Genomic DNA, 27,174 nt, shown 5'->3' with positions numbered 1-27,174 from the left:
TATTGTGTGTTTGAAATAAAAGATAGAAAAAGAAAAACGACTAACTCAAAGCGTCACAGCCCGGATGGATCACATAAATTCCCTCTATACAACGGGTTTGGGCTAACTACACATGTACCTATGAAGATATCTCACCTGAGGGTCCTTTATGGTGTAATACGAATTTCCACAGCCATAACAATATATATATATATATATATATATATATATATATATATATATATATATATTGACAACATTGTCAAAAACCCTACACCAATGCAGTCCTGGGGCCTGGGCGGCCTGGGCATTTTCTTTGTTTTATTATTATTCTTTTACTGTTTGTACAAAGTTGAGGCTAATGGGGGAGTATTTGCTCAAAAGAAAGAGTGATTCATTGATCCTTGTATTTTGAAGAGATGTATATATGCATGATGTCTGTATTTTTTCAAGGTTATAAAAATTCCCAAGAAATCTAAGATGATGCATTTCAATGACTTTTATTGGCACAAAACAAATGATACAAAATGATGACCAAATAATGACCAAATAAGTATTTTATCGGAGGCAGTTGTTGCACACAACATGGCTGTGCTCCTTGCAACTAAGACCACAAGGATTGGAAAAGAAGGGATGTGTAATATGTTATGAATGAAAATTTTCCCTTGAACCTGAATGAAATCTTTTTATATTGATGCCACAGAATTATTTGTAAGTCATAGGATCATAGAATGAAGCTCATGCAAAAAAAAAAATTATACAACATAGTTGTAGCAAAACAAAAACATTGCCAGGCCTTAGAGGCCCCATCCCTGCATCAAAGGGTTCATGGTAACGTGTGAACCACTGCAGGGATTCCAACCAAACTTGGTACAAGTATGGACTGTAATTAAAAGATGAACTGATTAGATTTTGGGTTCTCAAAGTCAAAGGTCATGTGCCCTTTGAAATTTATTTTGCAGACCATAATTCGAGTTGGAAGAATCTGGTCTCTCTGTCTCTCTGTCTCTCTGTCTCTCTGTCTCTCTGTCTCTCTGTCTCTCTGTCTCTCTGTCTCTCTGTCTCGTCTCTCTCTTATGTGACCTTTAATTTTTCATCTGAGCTTTAATTGAGATCAAACTTAGCAGTCGGTTGACATCTAACTTGGGTGGAAATGTATCCATTGACGCATTCTGTAGCTAATTCTATTTTCTATTTTTCATACATTTTTCTTTCTTATTTTCATGCACTATTTTTCAAGGTGTCTGCATTCTCTGGGCAGGTGAACCTGGTGTTGCCTCTATTGTGGAGTGTGAAAGAGAAAGAGGTACAAGTCTGCCAATGCTGCGCAGCTTGTACAGTGAGCTGCATGCCATCTTTGTGTCATTGCAGAAAGAAGTCTTGCAAGACAAAACTCACAGAGCAACGTATATATCCATACATCTTTGTATTTTTAAAGATTTTCTTTTTCTTACATTTTTTTTTTGTACATTCATTTATAATTTTTAGCATGAATATTTTGTAGCTTAAAGTGAATTTCTCTATTTCCCTCCACTCTTGTACCATTGTCATCCCCCACCCCCTCCCTCCCAGGTTGGTTGCCTTCAGCAGGAATTATCGTTCAGTGATGAGGGGCTGCATGGAAGAAATTCAGAATGTTTTGTGTATGTATTATCATTACCTCCACCACCAAAGGTGTAAGGCGGTGATGTTTTTATGTCTGTCTCTGTCTGCTTGTTTGTGTGCAGGATATCTCAAAAAGTTGTGCATGGATTCGGATTAAATTTGGTGGAGAAGTTGGATGTTTGGCAATGATGAACTGATTAAATTTTGGTGAAGATCTGGATCCGGCTACTCAAATTTTTTAGGTGATTCTTCACCATTGAGAGATCGGGCCAAAAACGAGATAGCACAATATCTCAAAAAGTTGTTGATGGATTTGGACGTTACTTGATGGACATATTGGGTGTATGATGGACATATTGGGTGTAAGAATTGATTCAATTTTGGTGAATATCTGAATCCAGAAACAATAATGGTTTTTTAAGTGATTCCTCACTATTGAGAGATGGGGATAAATTGATGTACGTCACGATATCTCAAAAGGTTGTGAGCGGATTTGGATGAAACTTGATACAGGTTTGGGTGTTTGACAAGGATGAAATTATTCGATTTTTGGCACTAGATCTAGATACGAGATTTATTTAATTTTTAAAGTGATTCTTCACCATTAAGAGATGGGGACAAAAACGATATTCAGCATTATATTTCAAAAATATAATGGGCCTGATATGTTCTTGTGGATCAGGCATTGCGTGGCGGAGCTATGCGCTCCACCGAGTGCCCTTCTAGTTTAGAATGCAATATACTGGAGGAGGAAGTGGAAACACTCATGCAACCCCTCTCCCCACACAGCCCTCTGTGTAATACAGGGCATACATTGATAGAATTAGTGTTTCCAGTGTACAAAATACAGCAAATGATGCATTCTTAACGTTGTTGCTTCACCCTTTCTTGCTGCATGTTGTATACAGTCAACCCTCGCCGTCCACGTGTTCGCCGTCCGCGATTTTGTGTATCTGCGCTTACCTTTTAGACACCCTTTCTCTCCGTCCATGCCGATAATCCTGCATATCAGTGGAAAACTAGAGGGGGAGCACTCGGTAGAGTGCAAAACCTCCGCCGCCAATACTGCTGGGTCACTTAAGTGAACCTGATATCCTATTCATTGTAGGTCAAAATGTATCAGACTCTACTGAACCATGATTGAATAAAATAAACTAGATCGATGCGCATGTAGAAATGCCCAAAAAATAAAATCAAAATTTTTTTTGGAAAAAAGTTGCAAATTTTTTTTTTCTCTAATAAATTTTTTTTTGGTGTTTGGAAATCACTTAAAACATGTAGAAATGCAAAAAAAAATTAAAATATTTTTCAAAATGGCCGCCATAGCGGCCATATTGGACTTTGGACCAAGTCCAAAATCTAATGGCATGATCCTTGGACCATACCTAATCCCCCCACCAAGTTTCGTCAAAATCCGTCCAGGAGATTTTCTATAATACTGTTCACAAACAAACAAACAGACAGGGGTGAAAACAGTAACCTCTGTCAATCTTCGATGGCGGAGGTTAAAAAATGAACTCCTCCCACCTCAAACTCCTTGGGTTTTCATGTTTTTTTTTGTTTTTTTCTTAACACTTTCAATGCTTCGACACCAATATTTTCCTTCATTTCACATTACGTGTTGCATTATAATTGCGCTGTGTCGCTGGAAAATATAACTGAAAATTTACATTCTGCATCTTCCAGCATGTGCTGCTGCACTGCCGCATCATTGGCTTGTGGCTGCTTGGCGGTTGTTTATTTAATCGTGGGTCCAAAACGTCCATTAAGTGGTGCATCTCTCCCGTCCAAAGGCAAAACCTAGTAACTCATTTTTTGATCAAACCTGAGCTAATACTAATTTTGGAGTTACTAGGTTATAGGCTTCATGTTCGTGTACAAGTTATTGTAATTTGTTCCCTACGTAAGCTTGTACACTCATGGCAGGACCTAGCAACTTCTACAGGATTCGTTAAATACCACAAAAAAACCTAATATCTCAATGGACCAATCTGATGCCACTCTTTAGTCACATAACATCGAAATGGCAGCGTTCTAACATCTGTAAAGGAATAATCAAATCTTCTCGAATGGATACGGCTTTAATATATATAAAAGCAGTTTTTCTTTGTTTTCTCAAAATCAATTAGCAGTGAGTTACGAGGTTCTGCCTTTGGACGGGAGATCTGCTGAAGAGCAGAATAATAAAAGTGAAGAAAGTGATGACATCAGTGGAAAAAGTGAAAATATTTGATCAAATTGAGTGGTGCATGTGTTACTGTGTTGGCAAAAGATAACAACGTCATTGAGTCCACTATTCATGACATTCGTTAATGAAACCAAATTAGGGCTAGTGTCAGTTCTGGTGGGAATATTGCCTTTAAAGTAGCATCATGAAGTCGCAGAGATCCATACATTGAAAAAATGGAAAAACTATTGAACGTATGGTTGGAAGATGAACATTAAAAAAAGAGACATGCTTCCTGGTGGCCCTCACACTCGACATAAGGCCCTCACAATTTATAACGACTTGAAACAAGAAGCAGGGGTGATGAAGAAGCAGCTCAAGACAGCAGTGGATTTACACCAAGCAGTGGTTGGTTTGAACGTTTTAATCTGCATAATCTGAAGATTATGAGTGAGTCGCCATTAGCTAATCATGAAGTAGCTGCATTTCCTGGCAAGTTGAACGCACTTGTAGAAGAGAAGGGCGACCTGCTGCAACAGGTTTTCAATGCTGATGAGATTGGGCTCTTCTGGAAGAAGATGCCCAAAAGGACTTTTATCTCAAAAGATGAAAAAAAATGCTCCTGGCTTCAAGGCTGTGAAAGACAGGTTAACCCTTCTATTGTGTGGCAATGTGGCAGGCTGTAAGTGCAAGCTAATGCATGTTTACAAGTCCGAAAATCCCCGTGAATTGAAAGGGAAAAATAAATCTTGTCTGCCCGTGGTTTGGAGATCTAACAAAAATGCCTGGGTGACGGCCAAACTGTTTGAAGATTGGTTTGAAAACTTTGTACACAAAGTCAGAAATTATCTGAATGACTTAAATTTCTCTTTTATAGTGCTACTTCTTGTGCATAATGCTTCAGTTAACCCTGTAACTTTGGCTGAGACACCCTGATATTGTAGTCCTCTTTCTCCCCTCCCCCACCCCAAACACGACATCAATTATCCAATCCATGGATCACGGTGTCTGAGCAACATTAAAAACATACTACACCAGGAGGAGCTTTGATCACATAGTTCACATAGTGGAAAATGACCCCAAAACCAATGTCAGGGAATGCTAGAAGAAATTTGACATCTTAACAACCATTGACAACATAAAGGACTCTTGGGATGAAGCTAGAGACTCAACATTGAATGCCAACATTGAGTGTGGCCTGAGGAAGTTGATGACTTCCATGGCTTTCCTACTGTAGAGGGTGAAGTGCAGAGGATTGTTGATTTGGCCAAACATCGAGGAGCATAAGTATTTGAAGACGTTGCTGCGGAATAAGTTGAGTAGCTGATTGAGTCCCACGGGGAGGAATTGATAACAGAAGAATTGGATGAATTAACTCGATCATGGGAAAGTGAAGAAGAAGGGGAGGATCAGCCAAAGAAGCCACAAATGACAGCCAAAATCATTTCAGAACTTCTAAAAATTGGAGAAGATTTGAAGCAAAAGGCCATTCAGATTGACACCAACATGGAAAGGAGCATTGCTTTTGGTAGAGGCATAGATCAGCAATAATTATCAGTGTGGTGGAAAATAAATATTTCCACACGATGGATCGGCATACAAAAGAGAATCTTTAATTTCGAATATACAGAGGAAGAACATTCGATGATTTACTGAAGCATTCAAATGAACTTCACTAACTAGAAACCTGAAGTGATTCCTCATACTAATTTGATATCCATAAAATGGGAGGGTGAGACATTTGGCAATTCAACTATGGGATGAGCTGATAGGCACAAGGCGAAAGTTTGCAGTGTTATCAACCAGGTCAGCCTGTTTCTACACAGCGAGCAAGACCTTTTTCAAATTAAGATATTCATTCATCAATATGTAGGTCAAAAGACTGTCGAGAAAAGGGAAACGTTACTGACAGCCAATTTGACGATAGTACAAAAATTAAAAGTACCAGGAACAAGTGAATTTAATTGAGAACAAGTCTGAAGACGACAATGGTTCATGAGCGGTATTTGACGATGTACATTGTTTCAGATGTCAAGGATGAGACAATGTGATAATTTTTGACCAAGTTATAAAAATGATCAACATGATGTGGTACGAGTGACAGGTTATGAGCTGCAAAATGTCGAAAACCCAGTTTCGTTCAACAACTTTCAAAATTTGACTTTTGCATCACCTTTAAAGGTCACAAAACAATGTTGTGGACATTAATTAGCTGCAAAATGTCGAAAACCCGGTTTCGTTCAACAACTTTCAAAATTTGACCTTTGCATAACCTTTAAAGGTCACAAAACAATGTTGTGGACATTAAAATATGGAAACAGGATACGTGCTATAGCTTATTGGAGTTAGTTCGTCAAAGAAGGTCGAAAACCCGGTTTTATTCCCACAACTTTGAAAATTTGACCTTTGTGAATTTTAAAGGTCAAGGATTATCACCTTTGGTGCAAAACTTCCTCTTGAACATTCCAGGAACAATATAACGTCATATAGGCTATATGGCATTTCCCACTCCTCTGATTATCCATCCTTTGAAATCAGCGTAAAAACAAACTTGAAGGGGGTGCCACGGGTAGGTTTTCGAGATAGAGCAAAATGGTTTCAAGACTTTAGGTGGGGAATGACCTCAAGATTATGCATAAAAAATATTGTCATCCTTGCTCTCAAAGTTTGGGCGGTCGTATGATTTTTATGTCAAATTTCGCAATTTTTTAAGTTCGTGACCTTGTGACCTTGACCTTGGGACGAAAATGAAAAATCGAGCTCCGTGGGGCTATGCAGGTACCATTGGGCGAACCAAATACCTAAACCCCTGCCACATTCGACAAATCCCCTCGGAGAAGATGGATTTTTATGTCAAAATTTGCAATTTTCTAAGTTCGTGACCTTGACCTTGGGATGAAAATGAAAAATCGAGCTCTGTGGGGCTATGCAGGTGCCATTGGGCTAACCAAATACTGAAACTCCTGCCAGATTCGACAAACCCCCTCGGACAAGATGTAACTTGAAATCGGCTACCCCCTAAAAACACATGTTTTTTTGGGCGTGGCTCCACCCATAATGGGCGCACCACGCCCATTCTCAGGAAAACACAACTTGATCATGATATAAACCTCCCACCAAAATTTTATCAAGATCGGATCAAAACCCACGGAGCTATGCTCGGGACAGACAGACACAGACACACACCAATAACGAATATAGTGGTCACTTACTGACTCGTGAACCAATACAGGAGTATAATTATTTTTCTTCCACATCAGCCTATTACGAAATCCATAAAACCCTTAAAAGCAAAGAAAAACAGTAAAAAAAATTACCTTCATTCTTCAAGGAACCATCTACCCCCACTGCCACCATGTCATCAACCTCCACTGGCACCCCAACCACCTCCCACTAATTTCTACCATCTCCACCTATAAGTTCATCAGCCATTATCGGAGATTCCACTGACGACACCTGCAACCTCTGCCAGGCCGCAACACACAACGAAACACATTAAGGAAGACTACATGGTCCTGGCTTCACAAAGACAAGAGCACAACATAATAGATGTGAGGGATTTGTGGGTCACTCCTGGGAGATCGATTGGCTACCTCCATGCCATGGCTATTGTTGAAGAAATTCTCAGTTCCTCCTGTACATTTGAGTCATTTATTTAAAAAAAAACATCAACAAATACAAACAAACACAAACACATCGGTATGGAGAATTTCAGAGGCGCTTCAATAAGCAACACAATTTTCCTATGATTCTAAAGTACAGAGAAATATTTAATTCTTATATAGTATTCAGTGAGGCAAGGTCTGTTTACCCTCCAGACATGCTGATGCCACAACTGACATGTGAGGGTTCAAGGGAGAGATCATTCACAGCTTTGTGGCAGCAGCCATCTGGAGGTCAGCTTAATTTTGAAGGGATAAGGAATATTTATGACCTGAAGGTTGATAGGAATTTTAATATAATATTCAGGGATAAGAGGGGGTGAGATCATCCACCGATGTTTTGATCATCCTCGGAACAGAATGACGTCAAGACTGCAACCCTTTGGGTGCTAGGGTGGATCACACATGGCTCCTTGGTCCGGAGGTCAGAAAGTCAGCCCGCATTGAAAAGGCTTAGGAAAGATTTATAATTTGAAGCTGACAAGAGTGTTAAAAGACATCTGGATATCTCCTTAAGCAAACATTCCATTGAAGCAAGAATGGTGCTTCCAACCAGACTTTCAGACACCAATATAATTGTTTGTATATGAGAATCCCTTAATAAGCAGAATAAAATCAAATAATAGACGATTCTATTATAGTGAATAATGATTAAAGATTATTTGAAAGGCCAATCTGTTTTGGGGAACATGGCCACTTTACTTGGCAGATTGATCATCTTCCAACACAGGAAAGAGATATAAAGTCATTTAAAATGCAAATATATGTTTTTAAAATATACGTGCTCAAGCACATATATGTAATAATCATATCGTATTTGAAAACATTTTCCATTGAAGGGTTGCAACAATACATTTACTTTTAAATCAAGTTTAATTATCAATCAAGTTTAATTGGCAACATTTTATTATTATTATTATTATTATTATTTTTATCACCCTCAAACCATTATGCAAATTTTGGGGAAATTTGCATCAACACTATGTTCAAGCAGAACTGACCGTGGCAACCCACCTACAGTACTCCAAGTAGAAAAACCTTCTTATTGATGGTAAATGTTACTTATTTTATCTTATTTTACTCAATTGTTTTTATTCTTCAATTAAACGTCTTTTTAAAATTATTTATTTGGGAGGCTGGAATGTATCTCTGATTTGTATGTTATAAACTGTTCGCCATTCGCAGAAGTTTAGAGGAACGTAACCCTTGTGGACGGCAAGGGTTTACTGTATTTACAAATCAGTAACAATGCGTATATCAATAAATCTGTTCTTAGAGTCTCAAATAATTAAGGTACCTCGTAAAGTCTGCAGCTGCATTAGTAGCTTGTTATTGGGAACTGCAGAATTGTTCAAAGTTTACTTTGGGAGTTTTGCATTCCCAGACACATGAATCATTGAGCTTGTGGCATCATGGATAATACTCACTCGCTTGTGGTAGTTATAAGTAATAGCTGTTTGTGTGATCACCCTTTGGGTCACCTCCCATTTTATCCACCATTAATAACCAGCTATGTGAGAGAAGAAATGAATGCAGTAATGCTTGAGAAGTAAAGGAGATGTGATGGCACTTCCATTCCAGTACAAACTAAAGCTGCCCACTTTGGATAATTTGTGGAGCTGGTGTATGATGGTTTGCTGTTTGTGGCCTTACTCAACGATATCGTGCTGTTTGCGCCCTTGCTCAACGATATCGTGCTGTTTGCGCCCTTGCTCAACGATATCGTGCTGTTTGCGCCCTTGCCCAACGATATCGTGCTGTTTGCGGCCTTGCTCAACGATATGGTGCTGTTTACGGCCTTGCTCAACGATATCGTGCTGTTTGCGGCCTTACTCAACGATATCGTGCTGTTTGCGGCCTTACTCAACGATATCGTGCTGTTTGCGGCCTTACTCAACGATATCGTGCTGTTTGCGGCCTTACTCAACGATATCGTGCTGTTTGCGCCCTTGCTCAACGATATCGTGCTGTTTGCGCCCTTGCTCAACGATATCGTGCTGTTTGCGGCCTTGCTCAACGATATGGTGCTGTTTGCGGCCTTGCTCAACGATATCGTGCTGTTTGCGGCCTTGCTCAACGATATCGTGCTGTTTGCGGCCTTGCTCAACGATATCGTGCTGTTTGCGGCCTTGCTCAACGATATCGTGCTGTTTGCGGCCTTGCTCAACGATATCGTGCTGTTTGCGGCCTTGCTCAACGATATCGTGCTGTTTGCGCCCTTGCTCAACGATATCGTGCTGTTTGCGGCCTTGCTCAACGATATGGTGCTGTTTGCGGCTTTGCTCAACGATATGGTGCTGTTTGCGGCCTTGCTCAACGATATGGTGCTGTTTGCGGCCTTGCTCAACGATATGGTGCTGTTTGCGGCCTTGCTCAACGATATGGTGCTGTTTGCGGCCTTGCTCAACGATATGGTGCTGTTTGCGGCCTTGCTCAACGATATGGTGCTGTTTGCGGCCTTGCTCAACGATATGGTGCTGTTTGCGGCCTTGCTCAACGATATCGTGCTGTTTGCGGCCTTGCTCAACGATATCGTGCTGTTTGCGGCCTTGCTCAACGATATCGTGCTGTTTGCGGCCTTGCTCAACGATATCGTGCTGTTTGCGGCCTTACTCAACGATATCGTGCTGTTTGCGGCCTTACTCAACGATATCGTGCTGTTTGCGGCCTTACTCAACGATATCGTGCTGTTTGCGGCCTTACTCAACGATATCGTGCTGTTTGCGGCCTTACTCAACGATATCGTGCTGTTTGCGGCCTTACTCAACGATATCGTGCTGTTTGCGGCCTTACTCAACGATATCGTGCTGTTTGCGGCCTTACTCAACGATATCGTGCTGTTTGCGGCCTTACTCAACGATATCGTGCTGTTTGCGGCCTTACTCAACGATATCGTGCTGTTTGCGGCCTTACTCAACGATATCGTGCTGTTTGCGGCCTTACTCAACGATATCGTGCTGTTTGCGGCCTTACTCAACGATATCGTGCTGTTTGCGGCCTTACTCAACGATATCGTGCTGTTTGCGGCCTTACTCAACGATATCGTGCTGTTTGCGGCCTTACTCAACGATATCGTGCTGTTTGCGGCCTTACTCAACGATATCGTGCTGTTTGCGGCCTTACTCAACGATATCGTGCTGTTTGCGGCCTTACTCAACGATATCGTGCTGTTTGCGGCCTTACTCAACGATATCGTGCTGTTTGCGGCCTTACTCAACGATATCGTGCTGTTTGCGGCCTTACTCAACGATATCGTGCTGTTTGCGGCCTTACTCAACGATATCGTGCTGTTTGCGGCCTTACTCAACGATATCGTGCTGTTTGCGGCCTTACTCAACGATATCGTGCTGTTTGCGGCCTTACTCAACGATATCGTGCTGTTTGCGGCCTTACTCAACGATATCGTGCTGTTTGCGGCCTTACTCAACGATATCGTGCTGTTTGCGGCCTTGCCCCTGTCGGACAATTGGTGCTGGATGGACAGACGCAGGCATGCCGAGACCAAGGTCCTTTTCAATTGTTGATGCTTGGGAGCATTAGTGTTACTTTGGAAAGAATTATTATTTTTCCACCTTATCAACATTAGATACAGTTTGTGGAGCCAATTTTTACAGCGCGGTGACATCGCACTGTTATACAATTGGCTATTTTGTCCTGTGTCTTCTGTCACACTTATTGCCGGGTGGATTGTGGGCGGAGATTGCCGGGTGAATTGTGGGCGGGGTTAATGCCGAAGAGCGATGTTTTTTTTTTGTGCTGAATCGTTTTCTGTGTGACGCCTGAAGTTGATTTTCTGAGCAGGAAGTGATAATCTTCCTGTTCCGTTAGTTTTTGACGCGCAGCGTTGTAACTCTCGTTGGCTATTCTGTCCTGTGTCTTCTGTCACGTCTTCTGTCACACAATGCCACGTACGTCCCTTTGATCTGAGGGCGATAAATAGAAATTTGTCTAACGTCACAACTCTTCCTATCATGCATGCTAATTCACCGTGTCAACATTTAAATTTTATAACTGCAAAATTGTTTCATCATTCTTAACCTAGACTTTTACTGCCCCCAGCCGCACGATATCAAAGTATTCGCTTCTTGTTATCCAGGAGATTTATGATTCCAGATTTTTGTTTGGTATGCCTAATTACTATTAAACAGAACCTAAACTAATCGTCTCCCCCCTCCCCCCCACCTTTTTACCTCCACCACCAAAGGTGAAAGGAGTTTGTTTTCACCCCTGTTGTTATGTTTGTTTGTCTGTTTGTGTGCAGGATATCTCAAAAAGTTGTTGACGGATTCGGATGAAATTTGGTAGGCCGGTTGGTTAACAGACAAATTGATTAGATTTTGGTGAAGATCCGAATCCAGATCTGGATATGAGAATAATTTAATTTTCAAAGTGCTTTTTCACCATTGTGAGATTGGGCCAAAAATGATATCTGGCATTATATTTCAAAAATGTATTGGGCCCGATATGTTCTCGTGGATCAGGCATTGCGGGGTGGAGTTATACGCTCTACCGAGTGCCCTTCCAGTTACCCTCGCTGAAGGAGATGGTATTGCATTTGGGTCCGTTTGTCTGTCTGTCTTTGTTTGTTTGTCCCCACAGAACTTTAGTATTTCTCTCTGCAACCGCTTGTCAGATCGAGGCAAAATTTTCACCAGAGGAGCAACAACTCATGTAGAATGTTTTAATGATAATCCTGATGTCATAGATTGTGTGGTGTGGCAGCCATGTTGGAAAAACAGAAAAACTTTGGATCTCTGTATCTCTGAAACTGCACCAAGGAAAAAATTGAAACTTGGCTCATGGCGAGTACTCTTCACGGGGAATAAGTGATTTTTTTATTTATTATTATGTCATTGGTGCCTGCGTTATGACATCATAATTGCATATGTAGAACGCTACATCTCATCAGTATGAAAATTTTTGAGGGTCATCTGGGAATATATAGACCACAGAAAAAAAAATTGTTGATGTCATCGGTCACGTGATTCGGCAGCCATATTGTTTATTGTTTAAATAAAATTTTTAAAAACCTTCTTCTCTGAAGTGGTTGAACAGGTCGAGGTGAAACTTTACATGTATGACCACCTCTCCATCAACAACAAAAGGTTCACACATATGACATCATAGTTCACATGGTTCGGCAGCCATGTTGGATTTACCCGAAAACCTATAAAATCTTCTTCTCCAAAACGGCTCGACAGATCGAGGAGAAACTTCACACAAATGTTCCACATGCCATGGGTGTGCAAGTTTGTTAAGGGACAATTGATAGGTCACATGGTTTGGCAGCCATATTGGATAAAAAATATTAAATCATGTTTTCTATGGAACCCCTTAATCAATCAAAGTGAAACTTCACAATTAGGATCTCGTCATGATGGGGAATACATGTTTTAAATTTCAACTTGATCGGATGCATGGTTTGCCAGCCAGAATTATTTAATTTTTTAGGTCATCTCGGTAGAGATGACCTTATAAAGCCGGACCAAATGTCCGTCGTCCGTCCATCCGTCCGTCAATTTTTCTTTTCGATCTTGATGAAACTTAGTATGTGGGGAGAGGTCGATGAGTGTTGCAAAACGATATAACTTTTGTCCGGGTTCAAGGTCAGGGTCAAGGTCACGAGGTCACGTAAGTTATAAAAATCACCATTTTCAAAACCTATCTAGTCTGCCATTCTACAAGATATTCGGCAACTGTTTATTGATTATGATAGTAAAAAATATTATCTTGTATCTAACCGGACAGATTTTTGAATTTCCGTCCCGTTTGGCCACCACGTAACCTGGAAGATGGTCAAAAACACCTCCCGATACAAATAAAACTTTTTACTTCCGATCTTGATGAAATTTGGTATGTGGGTAGAGGTCGATGAGTGATACCCAACGACATATTTTTTCCTGGATTCGAGGTCAGGGTCAAGGTCACGAAAGTTGTGAAAGTCGCCATTTTCAAAACCTATCTAGTCTGTCATTTTAGGAGATATCTGGCAACGGTTCATCGATTATGATAGTAAAAAACATTATAGAGATGACCGTCACCCCCACATGGGGGTAATTTTTTGAGATGGTTTCTTTTTATTATTATTTATTTATTTTTGAATTAGGCTCACTTGACTGTGCCTGGATGTGTTTGAGGGTCGAGGGGTAGCAGCTGAAATGCGAATCCTATCCAGGTTCCTCCTGATGACTTCATCTTTGCTTTTTGCTTGTTTGGGTTCCTTTTAATGATTCCATTGCAGGACTGTACCTATTTGGTCTTCCATTAGATTTGAATTGAATTTATTTTAATCCAATTCTGAATTAAATTGAAAAAATAATAAAAAATGTCATGGGTCAGCGTCAGGTGTCTAATCAAAATGGGACATCTTGGTACCCAGTCATCACTGCCAGCAGTTATAAAGTGGCAGTTTCAATTATGTCTCTTATTAATTACATAACACACCAGTACACAAACATCACACAAAATACACCACACAAAACTTAACAAACACCACACTGAACAAGTTCTGTCGAGGGTCTGCAATCTCTGATTGCTCTTTTTTTTGTTAACCCCCGCCATTGAAGATGGACGGAGGTTACTGTTTTCACCCGTCTTTGTTTGTTTGTTTGTTTGTTTGTGAACAGTATTACGGAAAAGCTCCTCGATGGATTTCGACGAAACTTGGTGGGGGGATTAGGTGTGGTCCAAGGATCATGCCATGAGATTTTGGACTTGGTCCAAAGTCCAATATGGCCGCTATGGTGGCCATTTTGAAAAAATATTTGAATTTTTGTTTTTGAATTTCTACATGTTTTAAGTGATTTCCAACCCCCCCCCAAAAAAAATTGTTCGAGAAAAAAAAACCAAATTTTGCAACTTTTTTTTCAAGAAAATTTCGATTTTTTTTTTTTTTTTTTTTTTTTTTTTTTTTTTTGCATTTCTACATGTTATAAGTGATTTCCAACAAAAAACATGCCAAAATTATAATTGCGGCTGATTTTGGAACTTCAGGTGGATATACCCACGTAAAATCAATTTCTGTCTCAAGGAATCTAGTTATGACGAATGAATTGAGGATGTAAAAGGGAAAGTTGCAAACTATAACTCTGTGAGCACTGTTGACGTCGAATTGAATGAATAGGATATCAGGTTCACTTGAGTGACCGAGCAGTATTGGCGGCGGAGGTTTTGCACTCTACGGAGTGCTCCCCCTCTCGTTCTGTATGTTTTGTTGTTGTTGTTGTTGTCGTTGCCAACATCTCAATTGAAATGTTTTCTTGATCCAGACTGTAGAGATGGTGTACAGATAATGTTTCAATTTTTTTTTTTTCACAGCCTCAAACCAAAACCACCAGAGTGAAAATGAACTTGCAAAACAGGTAACAATTTGTGACAGGTGGGAAAGTGGTGGGTTGGCCTGTTTGGTTTGGCATTCCAATCCATGCATTTGGTTCATGATTGTGGGATTCCAGGTTTAAATCCCATATACTGTGTTAATATGTCCATTGTGGCTGTTGTCCTTTTCCTCTACAGTAGAACATCTTTTCTACGGAATGGTCGGGACCAAGGGTGTTCTGGATAAACGATATTTTCGGTTAATGGATAACGATGTCGTTGATGGATAAACAAATTTTAAAGAATGGATGTCTTTGTGTTACGAAGCCCAATTCATTCTACAATAATGACTAGTAAACACAAGTATTATACAGTTTATACACGCACTGCATATAAAAACAAATAAATGTATTGCACTTTATAATAGAGCATTATATTGTATGTATTATAGGCATGTAATCAATATTATATTATTCTATTGTATGAATTATAGTCATGCGTTTGAAAGAAGAAACAAAAGCTTTCATGGTACTTCCCAATAAATCCTCTGTATCTGCTTCCAAAATGAAGATCTCTTTGTGATGTGAAGACACTGTGATAGTTTATTTTTTTTTACTTTCAATAACTCCACTTTTTACTTGATGCTTCACAGCACATTCTGCTGCCATTTTGTGCCGCCACTTGATTTTGCCAGCCCACCTCTTCTTGGCCCAAATTCTCTTTCACTAGTCCTGGCCGATTGATAGTCGTTTACCACTCTTACTGCCATTACTTTAATTGCCACTGTCGAAGAAATTCTCAAGTCCTCCTGTACATTTGAGTCATTTATTTCATAAACAAATACAAACAAACAAATACATATCCGCACATGGAGAACTCCGAGGCAAACAATAGTCTTCCTCCAAATTCTAAAATACATGGGAATGTTGAGTTCTTTACATAGGATTCATTGAGGTGAAGTGTGTTTTTCTTCCCCATATGCTTCAATGCAGAAATTTCTCTCTTTCTCTCTTTCTCTCTTTCTCTCTTTCTCTCTCTCACACCATTCCTCCATACATTTCTTATGAATCCCACCAGTTTGCTTCTGTGAGCAACCATTTGGTAAGGTCCAGTCTCTGCTCCTCAGCCTCATGGACAGCCATAATTTGTCTTGGGCAAACTACATCTCCAAGTTGGCCTCCAGAGTTATAACCTATGCCTTCATATTCTCCAAGTCCATTTGGAGCTTTACTTGCATGACGGTTTTGTATTCTCCAAGTCCGTTTTGAACTACAGTATCTTCGCATTACAATACAAGGCCTTTATGTAAAGTTCCATGAAGTATGCCTCCTCACTCTGGGCTGATGCAGCAGGTGACAATCTGGTTCCCTGGTTGCCATTGGATTTAAGGCTCCAAGTTATTGCTATGTATCAGCAGGACGAGTCCCAGGAAAATTTGTGGGAGCATTAGCCAAAAGCATGGACTGAAAACATGGAAGTACCACTCACGTATGACCTAATGATCCCATCGAGCATGAACATCGAAAATAAAGCATTGTTACCAGATAGCATATTTAGGTGCAAAAAAAAAAGAGAGAAGAAGGCCTTGCTAACTGAGGTTTTAATACCATTGATTTTGGATGAAACAATGCAGAAATCAAGAAAATGACCAAACACCAAGACCTCAAGAACGAAGTGAAAATGTCCTGGAAGCTGAAGAATGCCAAAGTTGTACCCGTGATGACGAAGAACCTCATAGATATTAACCATCCCTGGGAATATTATTGCAAACGAACTGCAGTTGAAGCTATCCGGGGCTCAGCGACGATCCTGAAGACAGCCCTCTGCACAAAACTTTGATAACAGAAAACTTCACAGCTTGGTCCATGAATCATGACTCCCTTCATGAAATGAAGGTGGATACTTTGAGTGCACCCTGGGAGCACTCCATTCCACATTCTGAAACTTGCAGATGAAGATACCAATCTCACACACACACACACACACACACACACACACACACACACACACACACACACACACACACACACACACACACACACACACACACACACACACACACACACACACACACACACACACACACGGCTACTTTGAGACCTGGGAGAGTGCATTCCACTTTAACCCAAACACCCAATTTTCATTCTTGCACTTCCTTGGAGTTTTCTTAGTATGCATGCAAAGTGGCAGGCTGCGAGGTTTTATAGTTTTGGAGTTATGGAGGAGACACACACACTGACACGCGCACTGACATGCGCACACGCACACGCACACGCACACGCACACGCACACGCACACGCACACGCACACGCACACACACACACACACACACACACACACACACACACACACACACACACACACACACACACACACACACCCTTTTATTAGTATAGATGTAGTTTGTCAGGAAAAGTGAATGGTGACTGAATTTTATGATGAAATGTAGAGTTTCAACTCGTCTGCACCTGTAACTCTTTGTCTTTTCATCTCTTAAGTTGTCCATATTATGCTTTGTCTATGTTGTGAAGCTAGCAAATGCTTCATATATATTCTTGGCTTACATCGTTTGATAATATCTCCCAACTTCATTTTTATAATCTTTCTTTCAGATTTCACAGTTGTCTGCTTTGGAGTTGATTTGGCACTTGTGTGAAGTTCTGTTTCTGGAATCGTTACAAAGTGAGGTTTTTGGAGGTTATTTTATCGAATCCTCTACCAATTATTACACGTGATTCAAAAAGCCATTTTGTACCTTGCAATATCCTTTTGTGCTATTTTATCCCTGCATATACAAGCTAAACTCCACACTTGAAGCACAGGTTTTCAGTCCAACAATTTTCATAACTTGTTTTGCAAGTAATGAAATCATTTTGATCTGTTGCAGTTTTGCTAAAATATAACCTGGTTGTGGCTTAGATGGCTGACTTAATTAAGGTCCTCGGTCCTGAGTTCAAGCCCGTCATGCCATAAGTATTACCAGGTGGATTGATTCAGCCCGTCATCCTTCCAAGGTTGGCCAAATTTTTCATGATTTCTTTTCCATGGGATCCAAGTTTCCACTTTTTTTTTTTAGTTTCCACTTTTTTTTTTTAGTTTCCACTTTTTTTTAGTTTCCACTTGTTTTTTTTAGTTTCCACTTGTTTTTTTTTAGTTTCCACTTTTTTTTTGGTTTCCCCTATTTTTTTAGTTTCCACTTTTTTTCGTTTCCAATTTTTTTTTTAGTTTCCCCTATTTTTTTAGTTTCCACTTTTTTTTCGTTTCCAATTTTTTTTTTAGTTTCCACTGTTTTTTTTTTGGTTTCCACTTTTTTTTTGTTTCCACTTTTTTTTGTTTCCTCTTTTTTTTTTTTTTTTTTTTGTTTTCCACGATTTATTTTTTTATTTTCCACTGTTTTTTTTTTTGGTTTCCACTTTTTTTTTTTTGGTTTCCACTTTTTTTTTTTGGTTTCCTTTTTTTTTTTTTTTTTTTTCTACTTTTTAAGTTTCCACTTTTTTTAGTTTCCACTTTTTTTGTTTAGTTTCCACTTTTTTTGTTTAGTTTCCACTTTTTTTTGTTTAGTTTCCACTTTTTTTTGTTTAGTTTCCACTTTTTTTTGTTTAGTTTCCACTTTTTTTTTTTTAGTTTTGTTTCCACTTTTTTTTTTTTTAGTTTTGTTTCCACTTTTTTTTTTTTAGTTTCGTTTCCACTTTTTTCTTTAGTTTAGTTTCCACTTTTTTACCAGGACCCCAAGTCCTCACCCCTTGGGGAATGAACTGTGCGTAAAATCCAATAAATAGTTACATAGTTCATGCGTCTCCCAATGTTGAGTGCAGATACAAAGTTTCATTTGAAAATGTGGCCATAATTGCATTTTTTGGCATTTCCCTCTATTCGTGTTTTTGGTTGATTGGAGAGAGAAATGTAATTGACCTGCTGACTATGTTTAAGGGATAGTCGGATCACTATGAACAACTGACTATTCAATTTAAGATATATGTCAACTCGTGTTTTTATTTATTTATCCATTTCTTTCTTTATTTATTTGTTATCTCTGCCACTGAAGGTGAAGGGGGTTATGTTTCCCCCCTTTCTGTCTGACTGTGTGCAGGATATCTCAAAACGTTGTAGACTGATCCAGATGAAATTTTGTGGACAGGTTCGGTGTGTGACAAACACAAAATGATTAGATTTTGGTGAAGATCCGGATCAGGATCTGACTACAAGACTTTTTAAAGTGATTCTTCACCGTTGAGAGATATGGCTAAACCGATATATAGCACGAGATCTCAAAATGTTGTGGACAGATTCGGATGCAACTTGGTGGACTGGTTGGCTGTGTTACAAGGAAGAATTGATTTGATATTAGTGAAGATCCGGATCCAACTCCTAGAATTTTAAAAATGATTCTTCACCATTGAGAGATAGAGCCAAAAACAATATAGTACTGTATAGTATGATATTTCCAAAATGTATGGGGCCCAATATGTTGGATCAGGCATTACGTGACAGAGGTATGCGCTCGACCAAGTGCCCTTCTAGTTATACATGTGTTTGTGAGTTTGTTTTTATTTGTATTCTAAAGCAAAATATCTTGCATCCTTCACAGTGGGTCATCTGCTCCCTATGCTGCTGGATTGGGTTCGATTGCATTCATCTGCACTGGATGACATGGCTGAAGATGTAACAGGAAGTACATGTCCAGCTGAGCATTCTGACTACTGGGATGTGGTGAGAAATGGAGATTCAATATCATAGTTTGAATTGCTGCTTCATCATCAAACTTATTGTATATTTTTACTTGGCAAAAAATCTCTTTTTTTTTTTGACAAGTATGTTGATCTCCTCCATTTGTTTGTGTGTTTGAGTGTTTGTCTGTCCGCTTTGCCTCCAGCCCATACTGCTCAACCGATCATTCTGAATTTTTCAGAGATTAATGTCACTGACCCTGCGACGGTCCCACATTGAAGTTTCGTAAAAGTTGGTCAACCAAAAAGGTCTACAAAGGCCAATAGGCCATTTGAGCCGAATTTTCTAAAATCCTCAAATTTCATCCGATTGAATTGAATTTAAATTTGAACAGGATTTGCATATCGGGTCAGTAAATTCAACCACCTATTACTTTTGAGGTTATCATAGGTCAAAAGGTTAACATAGGCCATAAGGTCAACCCAAAATCGGCCAAATTTTTTAATCGTTTCTAAAATTGTCAATTTTCATCCGATTTAACTTGAAATTTGAAGATCATTTGCATATCACGTCGCTGAATTCAACCACCGATTAATTTTGAGATCAATTTGGGCCAAAATTTCTAAAATCCTCAATTTTAATCCAATATGCTTGAAATTTGAAGAGCATTTGCATATCAGGTCATGGAATTCAACCACCTATTAATTTTGAGGTAAACATAGGCCAAAAGGCCAAAATATACCAAAAGGCCAATTTGGGCCAAATTTTCTAAAATCTCAATTTTCATCCGATCGACTTGAAATTTTAAGAACATTTGCATATCAGGTCACTGAATTCAACCACCTACAATTTTTATGTAAACATCAACCAAAAGGTCTACATAGACCAACAGGCCAATTTGGGCCAAATTTTCTAAATCTTCAATTTTCATCTGAGTTGAAATTTGAAAAAGATTTACATGTTAGATCACTGAATTCAACCACCTATTATTTTTGTGGTTTCCATTAGAGAAAAGGTCAACATAGGCCAAATTTCGAAAATCCTCAATTTTAATCCAATTAGCATGAAATTTGAAGAACATTTGCATATCAGGTCACGGAATTCAACCACCTATTAATTTTGAGGTAAACAAAGGCCAATTTGGGCCAAATTTTCTAAAATCTCAATTTTCATCCGATCGACTTGAAATTTGAAGATCATTTCTTGTCAGGTCGCTGAATTCAACTACCAGTTAATTTTAAGGTCAAAAGGTCAACACAGGCCTAATTTCTAAAATTGATGGATTGGGCCAAAAACTCAATATATAACTATATCTCAAAACGTTGTGGACGAGTTATGACAAAACAAGGTGGATGAGTTGAAAAGGTGACAAGAACAAGCAGCTTGGATTTTGGTTCGGATCCAGCCCATCAGTGGGATACAAAACGTGAACTGTTCCACCTGGCAGAGGTATGCGCTCCACCAAGTGCCATTATACTTTGTACAATTTTGCCCAGTTGTAACTCGATGAGCGATTATTTTTTTTTTGTTGTTCTTTGTTTTTTTTTTTAATTATTTTTGTTCTTTTTGCATGATTTGAAAAGTAAGATGCTTCAAAGATTCGAGTTTGCATCATCACCATCACCATCACCATCACCATCACATTCGTCATTCATTCATAATCATCATCCCATTCATCATTCATTCATAATCATCATTCATAATCGTCATCATTCATAATTGTCATCACTCATTCATTCATAATCGTCATCATCCCATTCATCCTTCATTCATTTATTCATAATCATCATCCCATTCATCATTCATTCATTCATAATCATCATCCCATTCATTCATTCATAATCATCATCATCCCAATCGTCATTCATTCATTCATAATCATCATCATCCCAATCGTCATTCATTCATAATCGTCATCATCCCATTTGTCATTCATCCCATTCGTCATTCATCCATCATCCCATTCGTCATTCATCCATCATCCCATTCGTCATTCATCCATCATTCATCATCCCATTCCTCATTTATCCATCATCCCATTCGTCATTCATCCATCTTCATCATTATCATCATCCTATTCGTCATTCATCCCCATCATCCCATTCGTCATTCCGTTCGTCATTCATCCATCATTCATCATCATCCCGTTTGTCATTCATCCATCATCCATCATCATCCCATTTGTCATTCATCCATCATCCATCATCCCATTCGTCATTCATCCATCATCCATCATCCCATTCGTCATTCATCCATCATCCATCATCCATCATCCCATTCGTCATTCATCCATCATCCATCATCCCATTCGTCATTCATCCATCATCCATCATCCCATTCGTCATTCATCCATCATCCATCATCCCATTCGTCATTCATCCATCATCCCATTCATCATTCATCCATCATCCATCATCCCATTCGTCATTCATTAATCAATCATCAATCATCAGTTGTAAAAAAATATGAATCTGTTTTTTTGTGGACATTGTGCAAGTCAGGAAATCATTTTCATGCAGACAATTGTCATGTAATATTTACTATCCAAGAAAAGGTGTTTCATTGTTTGAGAACAGCTTTGACCTATCCTTGGAAGGTCTAAATTGTTGGCATACTCTTGATTGATGCTTTTAAGCAAAACATTTTCATCTCAAGTGGCTTCATCCACTTTGAAGTTAAATTGTTGCATGATTGTAAATCCTAATTTATTCCCAAATGATAATGGGTTATTTTCTGGGTTAGATATGTGGCTTTGTCCTCCAAGCACGAATGCAGGAAGCACGGAAGCTACTTGCCCAGTCAGTCATTCCTCAAGGTGAATGCTCAATGTATGCAGCCATGGATGAATTACTGAGGACCATGCCACACTATGTGGTAAGCTGCCTTGTCTTTTTCTTTATTACCTCTGCTACTGAAGGTGGACAGTTTGGTTTTTTTTTCATCCCTGTCTGTCTGTCTGTCTGTCTATCTTTCTGTGAACAGGATATTTCAAAAAGCTATGGATGGATTCAAACAAAACTTGGTGGACAGGTTGGGTGTTTGACAAGAAATAATTTATTCAATTTTGGTCAAGCTCCGGATCCGATATGTTGAACGATTCTTCACCATTGAGTGATAGGCCTAAAAACAATATACAACACAATATCTCAAAAAATAATTGACAGATTTGGATGCAATTTAGTGGACAGGTTGGGTGTAAGACAAGGACAAATCAAATCGATTTTGGTGAAGATCTGAATCCGGATCCCACTACGAGATTTTTTTTTTTTGGTGATTCTTAACCCATTGAGAGATGGGGCCAAAGATAATACACTGTATAGCATGATGTCTCAAAAAGTTGTGGATGGATTCGGACAAAGCCAGTGGTCAGGGGGGGGTGAGGGGGTGGTGCTGGGAGGGATCTCAGTGGGTGTCTGAAAGTTGGTGGGAGGTTTCATAAATTTTTCAACACAGTTGTGATTTTGAGTTTCCACCCGTATGAAACCTCCCTCGCTCTCCCTCTCTCTCCCTCTCTCTCCCTCTCTCTCCCTCTCTCTCCCTCGCTCTCCCTCTCTCTCCCTCTCTCTCCCTCTCTCTCCCTCTCACTCCCTCTCCCACTCCCTCTCACACTCCCTCTCACACTCCCTCTCACACTCCCTCTCACACTCCCTCTCACACTCCCTCTCACACTCCCTCTCACACACCCTCTCACACACCCTCTCACACTCCCTCTCACACTCCCTCTCACACTCCCTCTCACACTCCCTCTCACACTCCCTCTCCCACTCCCTCTCCCACTCCCTCTCCCACTCCCTCTCCCACACCCTCTCCCACACCCTCTCCCACACCCTCTCCCACACCCTCTCCCACTCGCTCACCCACTCGCTCACCCACTCGCTCACCCACTCACTCTCCCACTCACTCTCCCACTCACTCTCCCACTCACTCTCCCACTCACTCTCCCACTCACTCTCCCACTCACTCTCCCACTCACTCTCCCACTCACTCACCCACTCACTCCCCCCCTCTCTCTCCCCCTCACTCTCCCACTCCCTCTCCCTCTCCCTCTCCCACTCACTCTCCCCCTCACTCCCCCCCTCTCTCTCCCCCTCACTCTCCCACTCTCTCTCCCACTCTCTCTCCCACTCTCTCTCCCACTCTCTCTCCCACTCTCTCTCCCACTCTCTCTCCCACTCTCTCTCCCACTCTCTCTCCCACTCTCTCTCCCACTCTCTCTCCCACTCTCTCTCCCTCTCTCTCTCCCTCTCCCCTCTCTCCCTCTCTCTCTCTCTCTCTCTCCCTCTCTCTCCCCCTCTCCCCCCTTCCTCTCTCTCTCTCTCTCTCTCTCTCTCTCTCTCTCTCTCTCTCTCTCTCTCTCTCTCTCTCTCTCTCTCAACACATTCACAGTTTTGCCATTTACCGCAGGTGGAAGCATTCGCTGGTTTGGTAATATCTCAATACAATTATGATTTTGAGTTTCCACCTGTATGAACTCAGTCTCTCTCTCCTCTCTCCTCTCTCCTCTCTCCTCTCTCCTCTCTCCTCTCTCCTCTCTCCTCTCTCCTCTCTCCTCTCTCCTCTCTCCTCTCTCCTCTCTCCTCTCTCCTCTCTCCTCTCTCCTCTCTCTTCTCTCTCTCCTTTTTTTTATTTTTTTATTTTCCCCCCCCCCCCCCACTCCACATGCAAACACATTCATGGGTTTGGCATTCGCAGTTTCGCCATTTACCGCATGTGGAAGCATTCGCTGGTTCGGTCATATCTCAATGCAATTGGGATTTTACATTTCCACCCGTACGATGTCGATCTTTTTCCAAAAGATGGAAATATAAAAAATGGGGAATCCAGTTCATCAAGAAATTTTGCCGTGAATTAAATTGTCTGCGTATCGTAACATTCGGAATTTGGCATTCGTAGTTGCCACATTGTCTGTATCCGTGTGTAGACTTTTCCGTCAACATCTCACTACGTTTGCTTGAGACTTTTTGTTATTTTTTCTGGAATAACCCATTTCTTTTGTCATGGCACATAAAAGCTAATCTCCATTCCCCAGCCAACATGATCACCTTCATCATTGTTTTCAGCTTTATTATCATTTTCATCATTAAAGGTACAATGATTTTACACACTACTACTCCCACATTTTTGGGGCCAGTCCCACCAACTTTTCTGTGCAGCTTTTGGGGTTCCCTGCATGTGTCCTAAAGTCGGTCAGAATTTTCATAAAACTTCTCAAAACCTTCTTTTTGAGATTTTGGGCTCCCACCCATGCATAGCACGAGTACCTCGCTAGTTTATTATAAATGATTTCAGAGTTTGCTCCTGGAATGCAACTCACTAAATGATGAAGTGCTTATTGGAGTTTTAGTTTTGAGCTTTCCACACTCATGAAAGACCACGATACTTTGTTAACCTTTGGATGACTATTGGGGTATAGGTATACCCCAAGTCACATTTAAATTTCAATACTTTTGTGTCTCAACTCTCATCTGAAGGTTAAATGAACATTTTCCAATGAATTAATGACTGCTTGCTCTTTCCCCACTGCAGGCTGGGCAGACTTTTACAGAGTTTGAACTGAAGTGGAAACACTGGCATGATGAATGTGAGCGCTTGTTGTCTGAAGGTGCCTTCCCCCATGACCGATTGGCATTGCTCTGCAAGGTATGGCTGCATCATAGGCAGACAACTCGTGTTTTCATTGATTACTGTCTTGGATATCGATCAGGAGTAATCCCACTCATGTCCCACTTTTAGATTCATCACAGACAATCGAGAGTAAAAGCAGGATAATGTGGTGTTTATCATGTGGTGTTCTTTTGTTTTTTTAATGATGGTACCTGTGTCTACCCAATTTTAATACATACCAAATACCTTTTCACATAAATACCTTTGAATACACCAATGCAATGAGTGAAAATTTGATGTCCAGCCTCATTTGCATAATGGTCCAGCCAGCCTCGATGACGTAATGGTTCGAGCGTCCGCTCTGAGTCTGGGGGGGTCGGTGTTTCGAACCCCGGCTGAGTCACACCAAAGACTTTAAAAATGGTACTTGCTGCTTCCTTATGCCTGGTGTTGGCCTAATGGTTAGGGTGGCGGGCTTTGGATCCTTGGATCCTGAGTTCAAATCACGCTCAGCTGTTGAATTAATACCAGGTGGGGTTAACTCAGCCTGTCATCCTTCCGAGGTCGGCAAAATGATTGCCAGCATTCTGGTATACTGTGTCGGAGTGGCAACCCGTCCAGAATTGTGCCCAATAACCAAGGAGACTGCTTAAGCAGCACCAACACTCTGCACAGAGTATGGTCCAATCTTTTCCTCCTCTCCTGCTTCCTTGCTTGAAGCTCAGCATTTAAAAAAAGGATAGAGCACAGCTAAACAACCATAGGTTGGCAACCATTGTGCAGGCTTTATGTACCAAATGACCTCCTGCATTTAAGTTAATTGTAAGGGAACTCCTATTGTCATATTATAATGAGGTGAGACAGTTTGCTTCATTCCACGTTAAACTGTGGCATGCTTCATGATGCAATACTGTGCCAGTGAGGGTTTAAAAAAAAAATGCACAGAGAGATCTTGGCTCATGTAGGAGTTGACCAACAGTAGGTAGCAGTTTCATGCACAGACTGACAAAGGATCAAAGAGGAACAAGGAGACAAAGGCATCATGCATGTGTAGATATGTGGCAGATTAAGGAAAGGAAATGGTTGGGAGGAGGTCAATAAGATTAGAATGGAGATGTGATGCGTATGAGAGATGATGAACAGCACTCTTGAAGGACTAGAGGGAGGGGCATGAGAGAACAGACACCGAGTCGTTTCTACAGTTGAGAGAAGAGCAGAATGGATGAATGGAAGTGATTGCTCCAATTTGAGTTGGGGAGGGTACTCAGGTGTGGAATTGTGGAGTAACACCTGCAGGCTGAGTGATATGGCAGAGAAAATGAGACAAGAAGTGAGGTGATTACAAAACTTTGTACTGCCTTGGGCAAGAAGTAGACCTTTGGACTTGGCCTCCTCCTTGAACCTCACCACTGACAGGAGAGAAATATGGGAAACGAGTGACCAGCCTAGAGTATGCACCTACTGTATACCTTATGGTAATCCAGATGAAGGCCTTGTACACTGGAATGAGCTCTGCTTGTCTCAGAATTTATTTGCTTTGCAGAGAATACTGAGGAATCGGCTGGTTATAAGCCATGTTAGCAACAGTGTGATCCACAAATAACTTCCTGCATTGTTCCTTATGCAAAGGTATCAAATGACAATCGACCAATCAACACCTTTGAATTTAAAGTATATTTGACAGAATATTTTGGAAAAGATATGAAACCCCAAAAATGTCCCACTCTTCACACTGATTATACATTGACATGTTTTCAGATTCTTCTTGGTGATGCAAAAGCCCTGCTCAAAATGAAGCACCTGATGCCATGGTACCACTTTCTTGTGGCTAAATTGCTTTTCAGCAATCCCACGGTGAAGTTAAGTGACGTCCACAACTATGTACAGGTATTAAACGTTATGAAGAACAGGATACAAAGTCGATATCTGTAGAGGAAGTTCAGATTGTACAATTGTACAACTTGTTTATACATACCTGTTTACTAAATGCTGTTCTGGGATCACTTAGCTGTGGTATTTGTTTTGCACGAAGCCCTGCCTTGATTTGTATGGTCGTGGTCGAGAGATGGAGTCGTTGGATCAGATCCTGCAGGTGGCGTTTGATTTGAATTATAACCAGGTCATTAAAGACTGCAGGTAAATAGTTTCCCTTGTTTTCTCTTCAGTTTTTAA

The 27,174-nt window shown here is 40.4% G+C and overlaps 1 protein-coding gene across 1 annotated transcript in view; it reads left to right on the top strand.

The window, feature by feature from the left end:
* LOC147018334 (nuclear pore complex protein Nup85-like) overlaps positions 1-27,174 on the top strand; it is a 65,749-nt gene that overhangs the window by 14,695 nt on the left and 23,880 nt on the right. Inside the window, exons 4-12 of the mRNA XM_085897890.1 lie at positions 1,241-1,385; positions 1,552-1,622; positions 14,731-14,774; positions 17,343-17,412; positions 19,319-19,440; positions 22,141-22,272; positions 24,925-25,038; positions 26,761-26,889; positions 27,035-27,138. Of these exons, the coding sequence (XP_085754016.1) occupies positions 1,241-1,385; positions 1,552-1,622; positions 14,731-14,774; positions 17,343-17,412; positions 19,319-19,440; positions 22,141-22,272; positions 24,925-25,038; positions 26,761-26,889; positions 27,035-27,138 (931 nt within the window). The remainder of the gene's footprint in view (positions 1-1,240; positions 1,386-1,551; positions 1,623-14,730; positions 14,775-17,342; positions 17,413-19,318; positions 19,441-22,140; positions 22,273-24,924; positions 25,039-26,760; positions 26,890-27,034; positions 27,139-27,174) is intronic.

Source organism: Eptatretus burgeri, chromosome 10 (genome assembly GCF_056783735.1).
Source record: "Eptatretus burgeri isolate ZD-2024b chromosome 10, Ebu_testis_v1, whole genome shotgun sequence".
NCBI lineage: Eukaryota > Metazoa > Chordata > Myxini > Myxiniformes > Myxinidae > Eptatretus > Eptatretus burgeri.
This window is presented reverse-complemented; position numbering and strand designations above follow the sequence as displayed.